At 42.5% G+C, this 17,323-nt stretch overlaps 1 protein-coding gene across 4 annotated transcripts in view; it reads right to left on the bottom strand.

Moving 5' to 3' along the window:
• The window catches only part of LOC311048293 (limbin-like), a 30,935-nt gene extending 13,950 nt beyond the window's left edge, over positions 1-16,985 (bottom strand). Inside the window, exons 1-16 of one of the 4 annotated variants that reach the window (XM_084061467.1) lie at positions 16,489-16,985; positions 16,366-16,428; positions 16,253-16,305; positions 15,528-15,588; positions 14,983-15,170; positions 14,128-14,184; positions 13,390-13,576; positions 12,931-13,031; positions 12,773-12,838; positions 12,495-12,629; positions 12,084-12,223; positions 11,337-11,661; positions 9,733-9,972; positions 1,099-1,274; positions 451-610; positions 21-197 (exon numbers count right to left, since the gene is read on the bottom strand). In XM_084061467.1, the coding sequence (XP_083917593.1) occupies positions 21-197; positions 451-610; positions 1,099-1,274; positions 9,733-9,972; positions 11,337-11,661; positions 12,084-12,223; positions 12,495-12,629; positions 12,773-12,838; positions 12,931-13,031; positions 13,390-13,576; positions 14,128-14,184; positions 14,983-15,170; positions 15,528-15,588; positions 16,253-16,305; positions 16,366-16,428; positions 16,489-16,726 (2,367 nt within the window). In that variant the 5' untranslated portion in view covers positions 16,727-16,985. Of the gene's footprint in view, positions 1-20; positions 198-450; positions 611-1,098; positions 1,275-9,732; positions 9,973-11,336; positions 11,662-12,083; positions 12,224-12,494; positions 12,630-12,772; positions 12,839-12,930; positions 13,032-13,389; positions 13,577-14,127; positions 14,185-14,982; positions 15,171-15,527; positions 15,589-16,252 lie in introns of all 4 variants that reach the window. The other 3 variants (XM_084061466.1, XM_084061465.1, XM_084061464.1) reach the window with 3 other exon arrangements.
• Positions 16,986-17,323: the final 338 nt, after the last annotated feature.

Below are 17,323 nucleotides of genomic sequence, written 5' to 3'. Positions count from 1 at the left end.
GAATCTTGAAAGTGTGTCACCTTGCGGATGTCTGCAGCAGCCTCTTCATCCAGGTTGTTGATGAGCTCAGCAAGCTCCAGGCTCTGAGAGGTCAGCAGGCTCTGCCAGCAGTGCAGGTGCTGGGCAATGTCCACTGTCTCTTCCAGGCTCTTAGACAGGCCTGACAGATCCCTCTGCCTCTGCTTGTGACTCTGCAGCTGCCTCAGGGATGGAGGGGGATGGGTGATTGAAAAGAGGATCAGTTAAAGCTGCAATCCGGAACTTGAATGAATAAAACTTTATTTTAAGCCAGTGGTTCTCAAAGTGGGGCCTGGGGACGCCCAGGGGTCCTGGGGGATATAGCATAAAATAAGGGCACCGATTGGTGATCTTGCCTTGGGTGCTGGGATGGCCAGAAACGCCACTGGTGGTGAGTGCTTTCAATTCTTTGAAAGAATGTGGCATATTCACCATGTCAGAGATGAGTTCCCTCCTCTTCTTGACCAGCCCACAGTGCATGGCTCTCCTCTCCTGGTTCAGAGCATCCTCCAACCTCTGTCGCACCAGCACCAGGTCCTTCTGAGCCTTGTCCTGAAGCTGCTCTATCTGCTCTGCAGGCACACTGCCCCCTCTGGTGGACAAGAACAGAACAACCATTGTATTGTTTGGATAAAGATGATAGGTTTTTATTTCTACTGTTTAGAACAATTTGTATGACGTTGTTGGTCATTCACATGTCAGCATTGTCTTGCAAGCAAACAATGTATTTGTCCACATCCTGTCGAACATTCTGGATGGATGGATAGATGATGGATCAAACATCCCGTTCTGACTTTAAACCTTCCTTGCTATACATAAAAACTTATGAGAAACATGTGACATATTGACCGTTATATGGGAGAAAAGATGAATGTAATGTAATTGTATGTAAGTAGGGGAAGACATTCGGTGATTCTGCTTTATTCACAGAGTTAAATAATAATAAGAGCAATAACACCTAAAGTGCATTTTTACTTATTGTCAGGAAGACAATCTTTTCTATGAAAAATCAAGAAATGGTCTCAAATTTATTTTAACACTCATTTCAAGGCAGTGACTCTTTCATAAGCATGCTCTGACCTTTTGATGTGGTTAAACCAGTTATCCAGATTATTGGAGGTGTTGGAGAAGGTGTCCGAAATTAGGCCTTTGAGACTCTGGAGGCTGTGGACCAGAAACTTCCTCTGGGCATGGCGTTCTGCCAGCATGCAACGCTGATTGGCTAGGACCACATCTAGTACCTCTTCCAGTTGATCCTGGGCAAATGAGAGAACATTCGTCAAGGTCAATTCACATGCACTCAAAACTGGTGCATTGACCAAAAAATACTGGATATTAAAAGGACATTCCAGATCTGTTCTCTGTCTCCAGAGCTCACTCTCAAATGCTCTGGGAAATGCTCCTTTCCACGGCCTTGGAAAGTGTTGTCATATTTTCATCACAATCCTTGTCACAATAGAACAGTAGGATTCAGGTTAAAATCAGTGAAGTGGTGCTTTTAAGACCTGAGGCCGATTTTTAAAAAAAGGTCCTCTAAATCCTTTTAGAAAACAGTTTTCTGAAAAACCTGTGTTGCTACATCAGTGGTGCTCAAAACTTTTTCATGTCAAGGATCCCCAAAATTAGATGTATTTGGCCACGGACCCTAACCTGGCTCTGCCAGATGGGGGCGGTATTGAGTAACCAGGTTCCTCAAGACAGCTGTGAAACAAATGTGAAACAAGCTTTTTCGATTTGGCAGCGTCAGGTTACACGGACCCACCACCTCAAAATATTTTGTTCCAGGGACCCCCAGATGCAAATACTTGAGTTAAAATGTTCGCTTTAAAACATACATATATATTAAAAAATCACACCCAGTGTGAAGTGGGCGGTGTGTGGTCATCACAACATAACTCACTTTAAAAACAAGAAAGAAAATGACTTGAAGTCATATTAGTGGAGCGGCTAAATGCTTTTTATTGGCAGAATCTTTCAGTTGATGATAAAAGCGTGAAAATTGGCATGAGCAGTCTCCATGGGTCACTTGACAAGAAAATTGTCCGAGGCAGTTGTAATTTCAAGATGGCGGCCATTTTTCAAGATGGCCGATACCTTAGTGAGCAGTTAAGTGATATGATGGTTTATTTGGTGATACAAGCATGAAAATTGGCATGAATAGTCTCTGTGGGTCACTTGACAATAGGCCACCCACAGCTACTTCACATTTCAACATGGCGGCCATTTTTCAAGATGGCCAACACTTTAGTGGAGCATTTAAGTTATATAATGGTTCATTTGGTGATACAAGCATGAACATTGGCATGAGCAGTCTCTGTGGGTCACTTGACAATAAGCCACCCACAGCTACTTGAAATTTCAAGATGGCGGCCATTTTTCAAGATGGCCACCACCTTAGTGGAGCAGTTAAGCTTAAGATACAAGCATGAAAATTGCCATGAGCCGTCTCAAAAGGTCATTTGACAAGAAACCCCACAACCACCGCTTGAAATTTCAAGATGACTGCCGCCCGCCATGTGGATCTTTAAATGATACCTTTTCTCATAGAAATGTATTGGGTTCCTCAAAAAGCTCTGTCAAGAGAGGTTGTTTGACTGTGTTTTGTCTGACTACTCGCCCACGACCAGTCCAGTTTGGTAAAACCTGTCAGGAGTTGCCTCCCACCGGCATAGCTCTCAGGGTTCACTGAGGTACACAAGCTCCCTTACCACAACAAGGTAACAGTCACAAGGGCGGATTTATTTTTTATTTTTTAACTAACAGCCATTACATGTGTCAAATAAATACTAAGAAATGGGGAAACAAAAAATATGACTAATAAATGAGCACAGTTGTGGTGCTGATTAGCACAGTTGTGGTGCTGAACGGACAGTGCTCCAAAATTATAATTGAGCAATGGCTAATACTGAATGGCAGTAGCCACGGAACCATGACAAACTATACTAAGGAACTAAACTGAAAATATGCTTCACCGTTACGTATGGCAGTGGAAGGCAGTGGAAGCAATGTTACAAAGTAACAACTGAAAATTACACACTAATAGACTGGTGACAAAGTAAAACATGATGCACTGATGTGGCGAAGGGAAGCCGAGCCATAGGCTTACACTTGAAAACACAGAGGACAACGGGGAATAACTCTGGCAAAATAAACATGCAAATAGGTTCTAGCAGGGGCAACTATATAGGCATGTGCAACTGAGTCCATATCTGAAGCACTTACTGTACACCTTCCAGTACATGCCTTGGTGCACCCACATTTGGTCAACTCCCAACAACTCTCCTTAATAGGTGGAAGTGGAGTCCAGAAGACTTTCCACTTCTCGTCCTGTTCCACCCATCCCCAGTCAGATGGCTCGGCATTTGTGGATGTCGCTTCAATGCCTGTCCCCACACGTATCCAGCCTCATAAGAAGCACGTTTGGCATGCTCTTTGAGTGCTGCTTGAGTTGGTGGGATCAAGTCATAATGTCTTTGCTTTCTGGCAAAGAGATCAAGATGTAGATGCTCTCTTTTGGGCCCTTTCCAGCTCTGTGATGTTGAACCTAAGTTTACAGCTTAAATTATATTTTGCTCTGTTTCTTGTCAATGTGCTTTCTATGCCATCACCTTCATCTAGTCGGGTTAGACTAAGTAAGATAGGTAGAGCATTGATCTTATGAAATAATGGAACATTTCTTGCAATGGTATCATAACCAGTACGATCGTGCTCTCTGTTGAATAAACTCGGCTGAATGAGTTTTTCCTTGGTGACCTGCTGACAAATGAAACATCTGTCCCAGTTAGTTTTCTCAACTGTTATGATGGCTTCTGCCATGTCTGCAGCATAGGCAGAGGCCGAGGGTTTATCCTTTTACCACCTTTTACCAAGCACTTTGATGTATGGGATACAACTAAGTTCGTGCCTTAACCCTACACCTAGTCCGATCGTTCATCCAATGCCATTTAAATCCTGTGCGATCTGTACACCATCCGGTTAACTAAAACCCCATTAACCTTGGCTCGGCTCTCCCGCGCTGGCACAACCTGTCAATTCAGGTGCGGCTATCTAATTGTTTTGGGGTAAATTAGACAGCATTTGGGGTACTAACTTTCAATTAGCTGACATTGAACCCCACTCTGAGTTTAACAGCAGTGATATATCACCAGTGTGCCCTGGTAGTGCGGATATTCACTCTTATCTAATCTATCTATGATCAACAATTCAACACAACTGTATTGTGATGTGTTAAAAGTTGTTCTTTAGCATAATAACAATAATCGTATAATTGTCCTTAATGAAAAAAAACATACATTTCTATGAGAAAATTTATCTTTTGAGGATCCAGGGGGCGGCCATCTTGAAAATAGAAATTTCAAGTGTATGTGAGTGTTTTCTTGTCAAGCAACACTTAGAAACTGCTCATGCCAATTGTAATGCCTGTATCAACAAATAAACCATTATATAACTTAATTGCTCCACTAAAGTGTTGGCCATCTTGACAAATGGCCGCCATCTTGAAATTTCAAGTAGCTGTGGGTGGCCAATTGTCAAGTGACCCACAGAGACTGCTCATGCCAATTTTCATGCTTGTATCACCAAATAAACCATTATATAACTTAATTGCTCCACTAAAGTGTTGGCCATCTTGAAAAATGGCCGCCATCTTGGAAATTCAAGTAGCTGTGGGTGGTCTATTGTCAAGTGACCCACAGAGACTGCTCATGCCAATTTTCATGCTTGTATCACCAAATAAACCATCATATCACTTAACTGCCCACTAAGGTGTCGGCCATCTTGAAAAATGGCCGCCATCTTGAAATTACAACTGCCTCGGACAATTTTCTTGTCAAGTGACCCGTGGAGACTGCTCATGCCAATTTTCACGCTTTTATCATAAATTGAAAGATCGTAGCACTTAGCTGCTCCGCTATATTCTACCAGGTGCTGTGTGTGTGTGTGTGTGTGTGTGTGTGTGTGTGTGTGTGTGTGTGTGTGTGTGTGTGTGTGTGTGTGTGTGTGTGTGTGTGTGTGTGTGTGTGTGTGTGTGTGTGTGTGTTTGTTTTCATAGACCTGATTACTTGTTTTTCGGAATGCTTATTTCTCTCGCCAAACCTGGCAACATAATTTGCGACGCGAAACGCTAATAATGTTTTTTATATAAGTGGTGGCAACATTTTTAGACACCACACAGGTCTTCCCAACAATAGCGAAGATTGAAGTCAGTGTGAACATGGCCAAATAATAACTTAATAGCCAAACTAGGTCTAATGAAGCACGCTAGCATTTAGGCTAACTGTGTTAGCCTGAGGCTGCAGTACAACTTGCACTGTCTGCTCTGCAACTGTTGCAGTGTGAATGAGGGGAGCGGAGAGCGGAGGGCTGTTACTGTGGGGGGCGGGCCGTCTCCCCATTCGTGTGGCCATACTGCTATTCATAGGGCTGCACATGTGTCATGTGTTTCGCTAGCCAATCACAGTCCTGAATTTGCAAAGTCAGCCAATCACATTACAGTTAGTGGTGATGACACTAGCTGTAATGTGATTGGCTGATATGAAAAAAGTATCGATTTGCATTAACAATGGAAGGGTTAGGGGGTACACAAATGTTTTGGTCGGTGTCCAAAACTCACTTATAGGGGGCGGCTACACCGCCCCAAAAATCACACCCAGTGTGAAGTGGGCGGTGTGGTCATCACAGACCCATGACTCACTTAAAAAAAAACATAAATGTGTTTTTTTGAAGTGCATAAAAATGTATAGGACTATGCACATGTGTCATGTGTCTCGCTAGCCAATCACAGTGCAGCAAGTGGTCATCACAGTGATGGAAGCTCACTTAAAGAAAAATATAGATTTGCATTGAATGTGTAGGGGTTAGGGGTGTACAATCTCTGGAGCCCATGAAGACACTTAGAAACATTTTAGATATTTTTTGGAGAACCATGATTTTGGCCCTCGCTGAACCCCAGGAAGAGGCCTCGTCCTGGGGTAGCGATGGTTCAGTGAGACCCAAAATCCTGGTTCTCAAAAAAAAAATCAAAACATTTTCTAAGTGTCCAAGGCCCTCGAGGAGGTGGGCGCCTGCCTTCCTGCCTCCGGGAATTTTCTTGCAGGTGCCTGGAAGGCCCACCTGTGCCATCGGATAGTTATGCCCAGGACAGAGGCCTCTTCCTGGGGTAGCGATGGGTTCAGCAAGGCCCAAAATCCTGGTTCTCAAAAAAGTTGAGATTTTTGGCCGGGGGTCCTCCAGGGGGTCCCCGGGCACTTCTGGAGCCCATGCAGACACTTAGAAACATTTTAGATTTTTTTGGGAGAACCATGATTTTGGCCCTCGCTGAACCCATCGCTACCCCAGGAAGAGGCCTCGTCCTGGGGTAGCGATGGTTCAGCGAGGCCCAAAATCCTGGTTCTCAAAAAAAAATCAAAACATTTTCTAAGTGTCCAGGGCCCTCGAGGAGGTGGGCGCCTGCCTTCCTGCCTCCGGGAATTTTCTTGCAGGTGCCTGGAAGGCCCACCTGTGCCATCGGATAGTTATGCCCAGGACAGAGGCCTCTTCCTGGGGTAGCGATGGGTTCAGCGAGGCCCAAAATCCTGGTTCTCAAAAAAGTTGAGATTTTCGGCCGGGGGTCCTCCAGGGGGTCCCTGGGGACCTCTGGAGCCCATGCAGACACTTATAGTAGGGGCTGTTAGTGACACGATACTTCACTTTGTGATACAAGCGCCAAATTTTCCACAAAGTTTCTTCTGGACCTACTTTTTCACAAAAGCCCGTTAGCCACCCAAAAAAACCCAATATGACTGCCATTTTCCAAAATGGCTGCCGGCGAAAGACATTTTATGTGTTTTTTGACCTGGATTGTGATTGGATAATCCAAATGTTTTCTGAGGGTGTACTGTAAAAAGGTTGCGCAGAATGCGCACCACTGAGCTAAGGGACTAACGGGACACAGGTGGAGAAATAAAACTAATCACAAGGTAATGAGACAAAACAGGAAACGTTACGACAAAATAAAACAAACACAACAGTAAAGTAAAAACTAAGTAACCACTTAAAACATTACAAAACAGTACTGTACTGTTATTGTACAGCACTGTACTTTACTCTACTGTACTGTTCTGTTATTGTACAGCACAGTACTGTACTGTTTTGCTATTGTACAGCACAGTACTGTACTGTGCTGTACTGTATTGTTATTGAACAGCACTGTACTGTACTGTATTGTATTGTTGTTGGTTACCAGTTCACGATTTAGTGAAGAATCTAGGCCCTGAAAAATCCATTGGCATCCTTTTCTTTCACACTTTCACTGGATGTGATGTCGTGTCAACCTTTCGTGGGAAAAGGCAAAAAGACAGCATGGGAAACCCGGCAAGTGTGGCTGAAGTGTCTCATGTCTTCCAGAAGCTCAGTCAATACCCACCAGTAACAGTGCATGAAAAGAACAGCACTAGTGATGGGGTTGATGATGCAAGATTGTACCTGTTTGCATGGAAGCAGAGGTCCTATGATGAGGGCATCTCTTGCACATCATGTGAAGCATGCCACTTATCAAGTTGCCCCTGTCTGAACTTGAAGCCAGGTAACTGTATGTCAAATGTCATACAGAGACAGCGCCGTAGGAAGCCATTCCCAGTTGGGGGGATATATTTGTACCGGTCCACATGCACGAGCGCCACACATGCACTGCGCACTCCCCTTTTATTTCGTGGTTTTTCGCGGTTATTCCCCTTTTATTTCCGTTTTTTATTACTTTAATTCGGTACCAAAAAATGTACAGGGGGGGTGGGGCCGCTCTTCCACCTTCAAGCACCTCACACAGCTGATCGTGAGGCTTTTTTTCTCCTCTTCTTTTTCCCCGTGGCCTTGCGGCCCAAATACCGGTTCGCGGCCCACGGGGGACGAATCCCCCCCGTTCCTACGGCCCTGTACAGAGAGCCCTGCCAGCTGGGGATGGCAAGCAGAAGATGACATTTGGCAAGTAGCGTGGATGACACTCTACCAATTGCCCAGATTTGTGAACAACTGACAAAAGCCGGTGCAAGAACGTCGTGGTAGATGCAGTGCTACCGCTTTGGCGTTCAGTGCACACAGCTGAGTGCCTGCAAATGTGACTATTAGAACAATTTGTGATCCAGACATGGGGGGGGGGGACTCATATGTTGATACCAAAATAATAAAAATCCAATCACAATCCAGGTCAAAATACACACAAAATGTCTTTCCCCAGCAGCCATTTTGGAAAGTGGCAGCCATATTGTTTTTTTTTGCGTGGCTAACGGGGGGAGGGGGCGGGGGGGAGTCAAAACTATATTCTGATGTCAAAATAATCAAAATTGGATAATCCAATCACAATCCAGGTCAAAATACACATAAAATGCCTTTTGCCTGAAGCCATTTTGGAAAATGGCAGCCATATTATTTTTTTTTCGTGTAGCTAATGGGGGGAGGGGGCGGGGGGAGTCAAAACTATATGTTAATACCAAAATAATCGAAATCCAATCACAATCCAGGTCAAAATACACATAAAATGTCTTTCGCCAGCAGCCATTTTGGAAAATGGCAGCCATATTGTTTTTTTTTGCGTGGCTAACGGGCTTTTCTGCAAAAGTAGGTCCTAGGCATTGTTCATGCCAAATTTGGCGCTTGTATCACAAAGTGAACTATTGTAACATAAAAATGGACTTAGTGGCCCGCACTATTAGAAACATTTTAGATTTTTTTGGGGAGAACCATGATTTTGGCCCTCGCTGAACCCCTCGCTGAACCCCAAGACAAGAGGCCTTGTCCTGGGGTAGCGATGGTTCAGCGAGGCCCAAAATCCTGGTTCTCAAAAAAAAATCAAAAATATTTCTAAGTGTCCAAGGCCCTCGAGGAGGTGGGCGCCTGCCTTCCTGCCTCCGGGAATTTTCTTGCAGGTGCCTGGAAGGCCCACCTGTGCCATCGTATAGTTATGCCCAGGACAGAGGCCTCTTCCTGGGGTAGCGATGGGTTCAGCGAGGCCCAAAATCCTGGTTCTCAAAAAAGTTGAGATTTTCGGCCGGGGGTCCTCCAGGGGGGCTCTGGAGCCCATGCAGACACTTAGAAACATTTTAGATTTTTTGGGGAGAACCATGATTTTGGCCCTCGCTGAACCCATCGCTACCCCAGGAAGAGGCCTCGTCCTGGGGTAGCGATGGTTCAGCGAGGCCCAAAATCCTGCTTCTAAAAAAAAAATCACACCCAGTGTGAAGTGGGCGGTGTGTGGTCATCACAACATGACTCACTTTAAAAAAAGGATGACTTTTTTTAAAGTCCATACTGCTATTCATAGGGCTGCACATGTGTCATGTGTTTCGCTAGCCAATCACAGTCTTGAATTTGCAAAGTCAGCCAATCACATTACAGTTAGTGGTGATGACACTAGCTGTAATGTGATTGGCTGATATTAAAAAAGTATCGATTTGCATTAACAATGGATGGGTTAGGGGGTACACAATTTTTTTGGTCGGTGTCCAAAACTCACTTATAGGGGGCGGCTACACCGCCCCAAAAATGTTCACAAACTTAAACTATTTTGCAAAAATAGCAGATCTACAAGCTCGCGGCGCGTCACAAAGTGACACGCTGTGAGCTTGTATATGTTCTATTTTTGAATAGCCAAAGTATATAAAATAATGGTTAAAGTGGTTCAAATCTAAAATGACACAGATGCTTTCCCGGTCTTAATGGGTTAAATCAACTTGTGGCGCTCACTTGGCAGGTGAAGTATTGGTGCTGAAGGCTCTTGGTGGTGCTCTTGTCCAACTCGCCCATCCTGGTGGCCTCCTCCAGCTCTTCAGAGAAGATCTTGTGGAGCTCCACCCGACGCCACTCTACAATGTGCCTCTGGACCTTGGCTGAGGCCTCTTCGTGGCGGACCAGCAGGGCCCGCTGGAGCTGGCTCTGGGTCAGCTTGTGTAGCCTCTCCAGCAGGACACTGCACTGGAGAAGCTCCTGATAAATGAACAGTATTATAGATACATGAGTTTATTCATCATTGTATTGTTGTTGCTGTGTGGAGATGTGTGAAAGCCTTCTTAACATCACCTCTCACAAAGGTTGGAATGTTCAGGACAGTGTTGTTTAGGGGTGTGCCGATGTGACACTAATTTCACGATACAATACGATCCACGATATTGGGCTCACGATATCAATACGATACGATATATGGCACTTTTTTATTATGAAAATATATGGGGGGGGGGGGGGGGGGCAAATGCAAACAAATACTTCTGTTTTTGCATTATTATTATTGCCCAAAATATATATATATATAAAAAAGAAAAACAGACTTTAGAGAGGACAATGCCTGCATACTGATTATTGTCATTATTATAACGCTGAATTCAATATTATTCCACTTGAATGAGAACAAAATGTGTACAGTATGGCAGGGAATTAATGTCCACAATTCCATTACATTAGCCATATACTTGAATGTTCACTTGCAGTTATAAGTTATAAAACTGCAAGAATGAAACAATACTAAAGCGGGGTTCACATCAAGCACGATAACTATAACGATAACTATAAAAATCATTCTAACTGAAGTGGATAACAGATTTCACACCACAACAATAATGACAACGATAGTCGTAAACGATATCTTTTGGATCACTTTCAGAGACAATTTTATGAACAATAAAAATCCATCAGAAGGACATCTGGAACGCAATCTGTCTCACTCACCCTAAGAAAGTTTTGTTATTAGAAAAGGAGATGATTATAAATAGTTAACGCTAGCTGGTAGACAAGCTGGCATTTACCTCAGGTAGGCCACAACTATCTTGTGTCGTATATTCACTGGAGGTACCAACAGCTGAAGCTTAAGATGTGAAATCAGATGTATAATAATAATGAATTAATTAAAAAATAAGCTACATGCCTTTAGGCATGAGGGTAGTAAAGGAAAGGTCATGGGTTACCAAAATCAGCAGGGTTTATCATCTGGGGAGAATACAGCAAATGTGCTGGTTTCATGGCAATCCACCCATTAGATTTTTTAATACGTATCTTGTGTGAAATTGGACATTTTGGCACTGGAAGAAAGCCCACAGGATCAACAAAATCTGTAGAGATCATCCTCTGGGGAGCAGGAAGGTGCACAGCAAATTCAAATCTTTGAGATTATATATCGTTTGGGACCAAAGTGGTGGCCCCCACAAGGTGGTGGACATCGCCATCAAGCGTTGCTAAAAAGTAATATCTTTGTTCCATTAAATAGAGCACCCCCCAAAAAAATATACTTTTTAAGAGAGAGAGAGAGAGAGAGAGAGAGAGAGAACAAGCATTGAACAACGCTAGTCCCTTGTCCATACCTGTTGGTCTGCATGCTGACACAGCAATTCAGCTCTGGCCTTCTCCGCTGCTTTCCTGTGGTGCTCAACCTCCATTTCCTCCCGCGTCTCCAGGTTGCACTGGCCGGCCAGAGCGGCCATACGGGCCCCCCGCTCCTCTTTCAGACGGCCCTCCATGCCCAGCAGTTGGCCATGAAGCACACTGAGCAGCCTCTGTTGAGCCTGGGCACTGGCCTTGCCCTGGGAGCGCAGGCTTCCCAGCAGGGCGGCCATCACGTCTTTGTAGATCTGAACCCGGGTAGCCTCCAGGTTGGTGGTGGCTCGCAGCAAGCTTGACATCTCAAGACTGACAGGGACATAGGATAAAGCAAGAGGTCAAAATGAAAATCTTTGTTCACAATATCAAATTTGTATGATATATCTTAAAAAGTAAGACCTGCAGTCACAAAGATACATTAAAATGATTTGCAATACATTCAAAAATAATAATTACGACTATTAAGCTTTTTATATTTTCCACAAAATATTAATTAAAAGGCAACAGAGAGGGATGAAAAACAAGGGAAGTAACCACTGAATCCTAAGTAGCTGAAGCTAACTTAATTGTGCTGATCTAAAGATATATAAAACTTTATTGTCCATTAAATCTTACATAAAATGGAAATTTGCCTTTGGCACACTGGCAGCCAGTATAAAAACAATAAAAACCCATAATTAATACATAGAATACACAAATTCAATAAAATACAATATAATAAATCTACTCACTTCTCCAGAGCCTGGGACATGTTTTGAGGGTCCTCCAGAACCATGACGTCAACCATCTTGTCTTCAAATGCTGCCTCGTCTTTGGCCGTCTCACTCATGTTGGAGTCTGCATACTCAGGGTCTGAATCTCCTCTCCTCTTCTAAGGGAAACCAATTAAAAAACACTATAAACTAAGTGCATATTGTTTATGCAGGGCAACAATACAATTACTGCATATGTATATATACTCATGTGAAATTATGATATTCACTCAAAAGAATAATAAATGTACATATTTGTATCAGAATACAAAACATGCTAAAAGGTTTGATTGCTTTATAAATGTATTATCAACAAGTATTGCATAAGGTGGTAATGTACAAGAATCATTTTGATAACATTTAATGAAGTTATAGTTAGTCTCTCAATACCCTTTGTTGTAGAAGGTTCAGTCTAGTTCTGACACATAAAATGTTCATGGCCAAATATCCCAGAGAGAGCAGTGTCAAGGTCACAAAGAACCCGCAGACAAATCCAGCAAAATGGACCCCATGGTTAGGATAAATCTAGAAAGAAAAGTGATAAATATCACAATATGAAAAAACATTCAAACTTTACAACAAAAGCTCCTGCTACTGCATATTCTGTGGACCGTTCCATTAAAGGGACTGTGTAAATGTACTGTATATGCTGAGTGCTCACCACTTACCCTGTCAGTAGAATTCACCCTCAAGGTTAGATTAGCCATTAGAGGACCGAACATGCTGACATCATTCTGAGGGGCCAAGAAAATACATCTCCACAATTAGTCAGGGTCTTATTAGAAGAGAGAATTCCAATAATGTGAAGTATGCCAGCTGACAGTACCTGAGAGGCATTAGAGAAGGTGAGAAATGCTGGAAGGTCTAATACTTCATTCTTATTGGTCTTGATACGAGCTGTATAATTCACATCATGTTGGGACCCAGCTAAAAAGACAAAAGAGATGGTTATTTTTATTGAAAACCCAACATGGGCACAGTTAATGAGCAAAAAAGGACAGAATGTGCCAAAAAGGCACAAAAATCCAGAAAAAAAAACCAATAGGTGTTTTTTAATGTTCTGTAAGCCCATTGCCCAATAAAGGCTTTTTAATTTCAAATCCACCTGAGTGCCTGGACCTGGATTTTTGTGCCTTTTTGGCACATTCTGTCCTTTTTTGCTCATTCATTGTATTCCCTTTCATGAGCACCGGTGGTTTGAGGGATACCAGTAGCGCTCCTGCCATCTCTCTCTCTCATGGGCACAGTTACTTGTGTTATTTTACAAATAAAAACATCTTCCTACCGGGCAGAAAATCGATGGCAAAGGTCTGGTAGCCTTTTTCCACCACCTTGCCTTCAGTCTTTACAGGTACTATCCCAGAGATAGAGTCACGGATGGCCACCTGTGTAAGGTTGGTGCCCCCCACCGGTCCAATGTTTTGAACCCGCAGGAAGAAAGTTAGCTGAGGGGGATCGGTACCAAACTTCACCTGGTACCAAGGAAATTGAAACGTAAAAAGCACTTCAGAACAGAATCAGAAACACTTCATGACAAAGTATGATTCCACATGGACATACTATCTCAACATACATTACATAGAATAATAGACAGACTACTGACAAAGCTCGCCGCTTAACCTTGACAAAGAACTGTAAAATGTACGTTAATCATTTGTTCATTCACATTTATAGTAATCTCCCGAGACAGATTCTGCTAAAAGCAGAATCTGTAAGCATCACTGCCCTAAACATGCAATGTTGTTGTTAGTATGAATAAACACAGAAGCACCCGGAGGAAGTGGCCTAAGAAAGGTGAGGAGCCAAACCGAGTTCCTATTTCTACACAAAAAAGGAGGCAGTGCCCCCAGAGGTAAAAGCAATCTTTATTTCCTTTTGTTTTGCCCAATGGGTTCTCAGATTGCATTTATAGTAAAATTGTCCGACTTGAGCACAATTAAAACAGTAATAGGCATATTGAGAATAGAAATACGAAACACATACTGAGGCAGAAATGCAAACAATCATACTTGGTGTAGCCTACCTGTGCACACTTGGAAAATTTGACTCCAAATGCTGATGGGTTTGTTACACTCTGAACCTACAAGACAATTCAAATGCAAGACATTGTAATACATAGTAATACATTCCTTACAAACAACAAATCTTTGCACAATTATGTCATCTAATTTAAAAAGGCACATAGCGATTCTCTTATAGCCAGCAAGCCACGTCTAAAATCTGTTAACTACTTAAACCCTATATATACTTTGTTGATCGGGGTCCCCCAGGGCTCTATAATTGGTCCCCTCATTTTGTCCCTCTCTCTTTGGTGAAAATAGCGTTTGACTTTTAATCTGAATACTATTGTGATGAGGACATGTAAATATGACAATACTTCCTGTATTGTCATATTTGTGGAAAAACTAGTTATTGCCGGTGTAACATTTAAAACTAATCGATTTAGGCGATGTTATCGATAAATTGATAATTGAATACAACAATCAATTAAAAATCAATCCCTAGTTTGGGGATAACATTATAAGCGAAAAGTTAAAAAAGAAAAAATAGTGAAAATGGCCAATATACAAAGCTCACAGCGCATTGCATCGCGAGATTTGCGACACGTTGTGAGCTTGTAGATGGCCTATTTTCACATTTTTTGCATGTCACTGTTGTGTGACAAAGTACAAAATAACACTTATGTTTAATTAATTTGAAGCCTATAGGCTATACTTCTTGATTATTCCATTCATCGAAATATTCATCAATAGATTAATTGCTAAAAAAATTATAATCGCAAGTTGCAGCCCCAGTATTTTCAGAGCATTTGAGAGAATTGTGATAACTGACAAGTAGCCTATCTAAACTAAAGGTACCAGTAAACGGAGAAGCATACCTGAGGCAGAGTACGACCAGGGTTGTACCTGGTGAGAGTGCTTCTCCGTCTTCTACGCTGTATGATGTCTGATAACATGTAAGTAAATGAGCTGTAAATGGAGTGGCCCCATGGGCCGGCAGGAGCTGTGGACAAGATGGGTCCCTCCTCACTGGAGAACATCATGGGCCCACGCATTTCCTTTACTCCTGAGAAGTTACATTATAATATTATTGTTGGGGCAGTCTTAGTGAAGTGATGTGATGGGGGGTGAGAATGGCAACAAATGACAGTATCAGCTCTGCAATTCTTCTGACAACTTTCACACACACGCACACGCACACGCACACGCACACACACACACACACACACACACACACACACACACACACACACACACACACACACACAGCTTAAATTGTGTACCAGTTATTAGCAAATAATTGCATATTATTTACCTCTCACAGAGTAATATGGAATTTACAATTGATTGCAGACAAGCTGACCAATAATAACAGACTGTCTTGTCTTGTTGTGTTGTTATATTTTAGAAAAAGTAAACAAACCATGATCCATCCTCTGGGAACTCAGCTCAGATGATTTCGTACAAAGGGCGAAAGAAAGACCCTGTGAAAATAAATGGACACATAATAGTGAATGCATTATTTAATGATGTTATGTTGATGTAAAGCAGTATATCCTATACATGAACATGACAGACTGCTAGCTGTAGTAGATTGATTGATTGATTAAATACTTTATTAGACAGAAATGTAATCAGCACAAGGAACAGTTTAGTTAGCCTTGGATCGAGACGGCCATCGGTCAAAATATACAGCACTGTCATATTATGACCTTTTTGGTGTTATCCTATGTCTGAATGTACCTCTAGCCTTGATACAAGACTGTCATGACAGTCTTGTATCAAGGCTAGAGGTACAGTCAGACATTTGGTTTAAAAGGATAACAACAAAAAGTCCTGGACATATACAGTACACAGGGACACTTCTCCCTGGACAGATAGCAACCCAGTTATTATACCCTCCTAGCACTAGAACATATACACAATGTAGACTATTTATAGCAGGATTGACTTAGTTTCAAACATTTTTTCAAACAATTTTTGATGAATTGAATACACAGGACCCCAATGGAAACAAACCATAGTGCTTTCTTGGGGTTATCCTTTTAGCATCCTTTTGTATGAAACTGTAGCCTACCTCTGTACTTTTTTTTGTTGCAAACTGTTAATAAAGTATTCGATCAATCAAACAAAACTTGACTCACTCACCTCGCGTATACAGTTTGAGGCAGACATGTAGCTGGATTCATCCTGAGAAGAACCTGGTTGACAACCAGGGAGATGCTCAGCCCTCAGATCCCTGTCCTCCAACATAGAAGAACCTGGTTGACAACCAGGGAGATGCTGCTCAACCCTCAGATCCCTGTCCTCCAACATAGAAGAACCTGGTTGACAACCAAGGAGATGCTCAGCCCTCAGATTCCTGTCCTCCAACATAGGAGAACCTGGTTGATAACCAGGAAGATGCTCAGCCCTCAGAGCCCTGTCCTCCAACATAGAAGAACCTGGTTGACGACAACCAGGGAGATGCTCAGCCCTTAGAGCCCTGTCCTCCAAAGTAACGGAACGCCTTACCATCAACTCCGAGTAGGTTACATTGTTGCAACATAAAGGAGGTCGGAAACAATGTCCCAATTCCAGATGAAATAAAAAAGAACATACTGTAATCACCTCCTGAAGCATTCGATTAGAGTTACTTAGAGCCGCACGTTAACTTAGTGGCTCCATTGTTGTTCCTCGCCGATGATGAAAACATTGGAATAACTTCCTTGATGTAGAACAACGCACAACCTCGGCATTTTTCTGGTTATGTTGTTGTTGTCATCACATCTGAAAGCATCTGCCCGTTGCTGTTAGAGAAAAACACCATTACATACCAGATTCCACTGGTAATGGAAAAAACTAACTTTTGCAGACATTTCTAAACTTTTCGAGGAACGAGCTCCTCCCCCAAAATGTGCGTAACTGAGATTTGGAAAAGTAGGATCTATATCCGCTTTGGAGGTTGCTGATCCGGTTTGGGTCTATAGCGGATATGGAAACGGTGTTGCCATGTCGGCTTATTATAAGCGACTTCGGGCTTCTATTTCTGTAAAGTTGCTTGTAAAAATTGGTAAATGTGGGTCGCGTTATTTTTGACCTCGTTTCTACAAGTGTGTACTTGCTTATTTAGGCTTTCCTAGCCTTTTTAATTATTATTATTTAAACCAGTGGTTCTCAAATATTAACATGGAAATGTTTTGTGCCCACTGCCCAGGGAACATTTATTGTGTTGTTTAA

This window comes from Gymnoscopelus microlampas (assembly GCF_963454915.1).
Source record: "Gymnoscopelus microlampas genome assembly, chromosome: 7".
NCBI lineage: Eukaryota > Metazoa > Chordata > Actinopteri > Myctophiformes > Myctophidae > Gymnoscopelus > Gymnoscopelus microlampas.
This window is presented reverse-complemented; position numbering and strand designations above follow the sequence as displayed.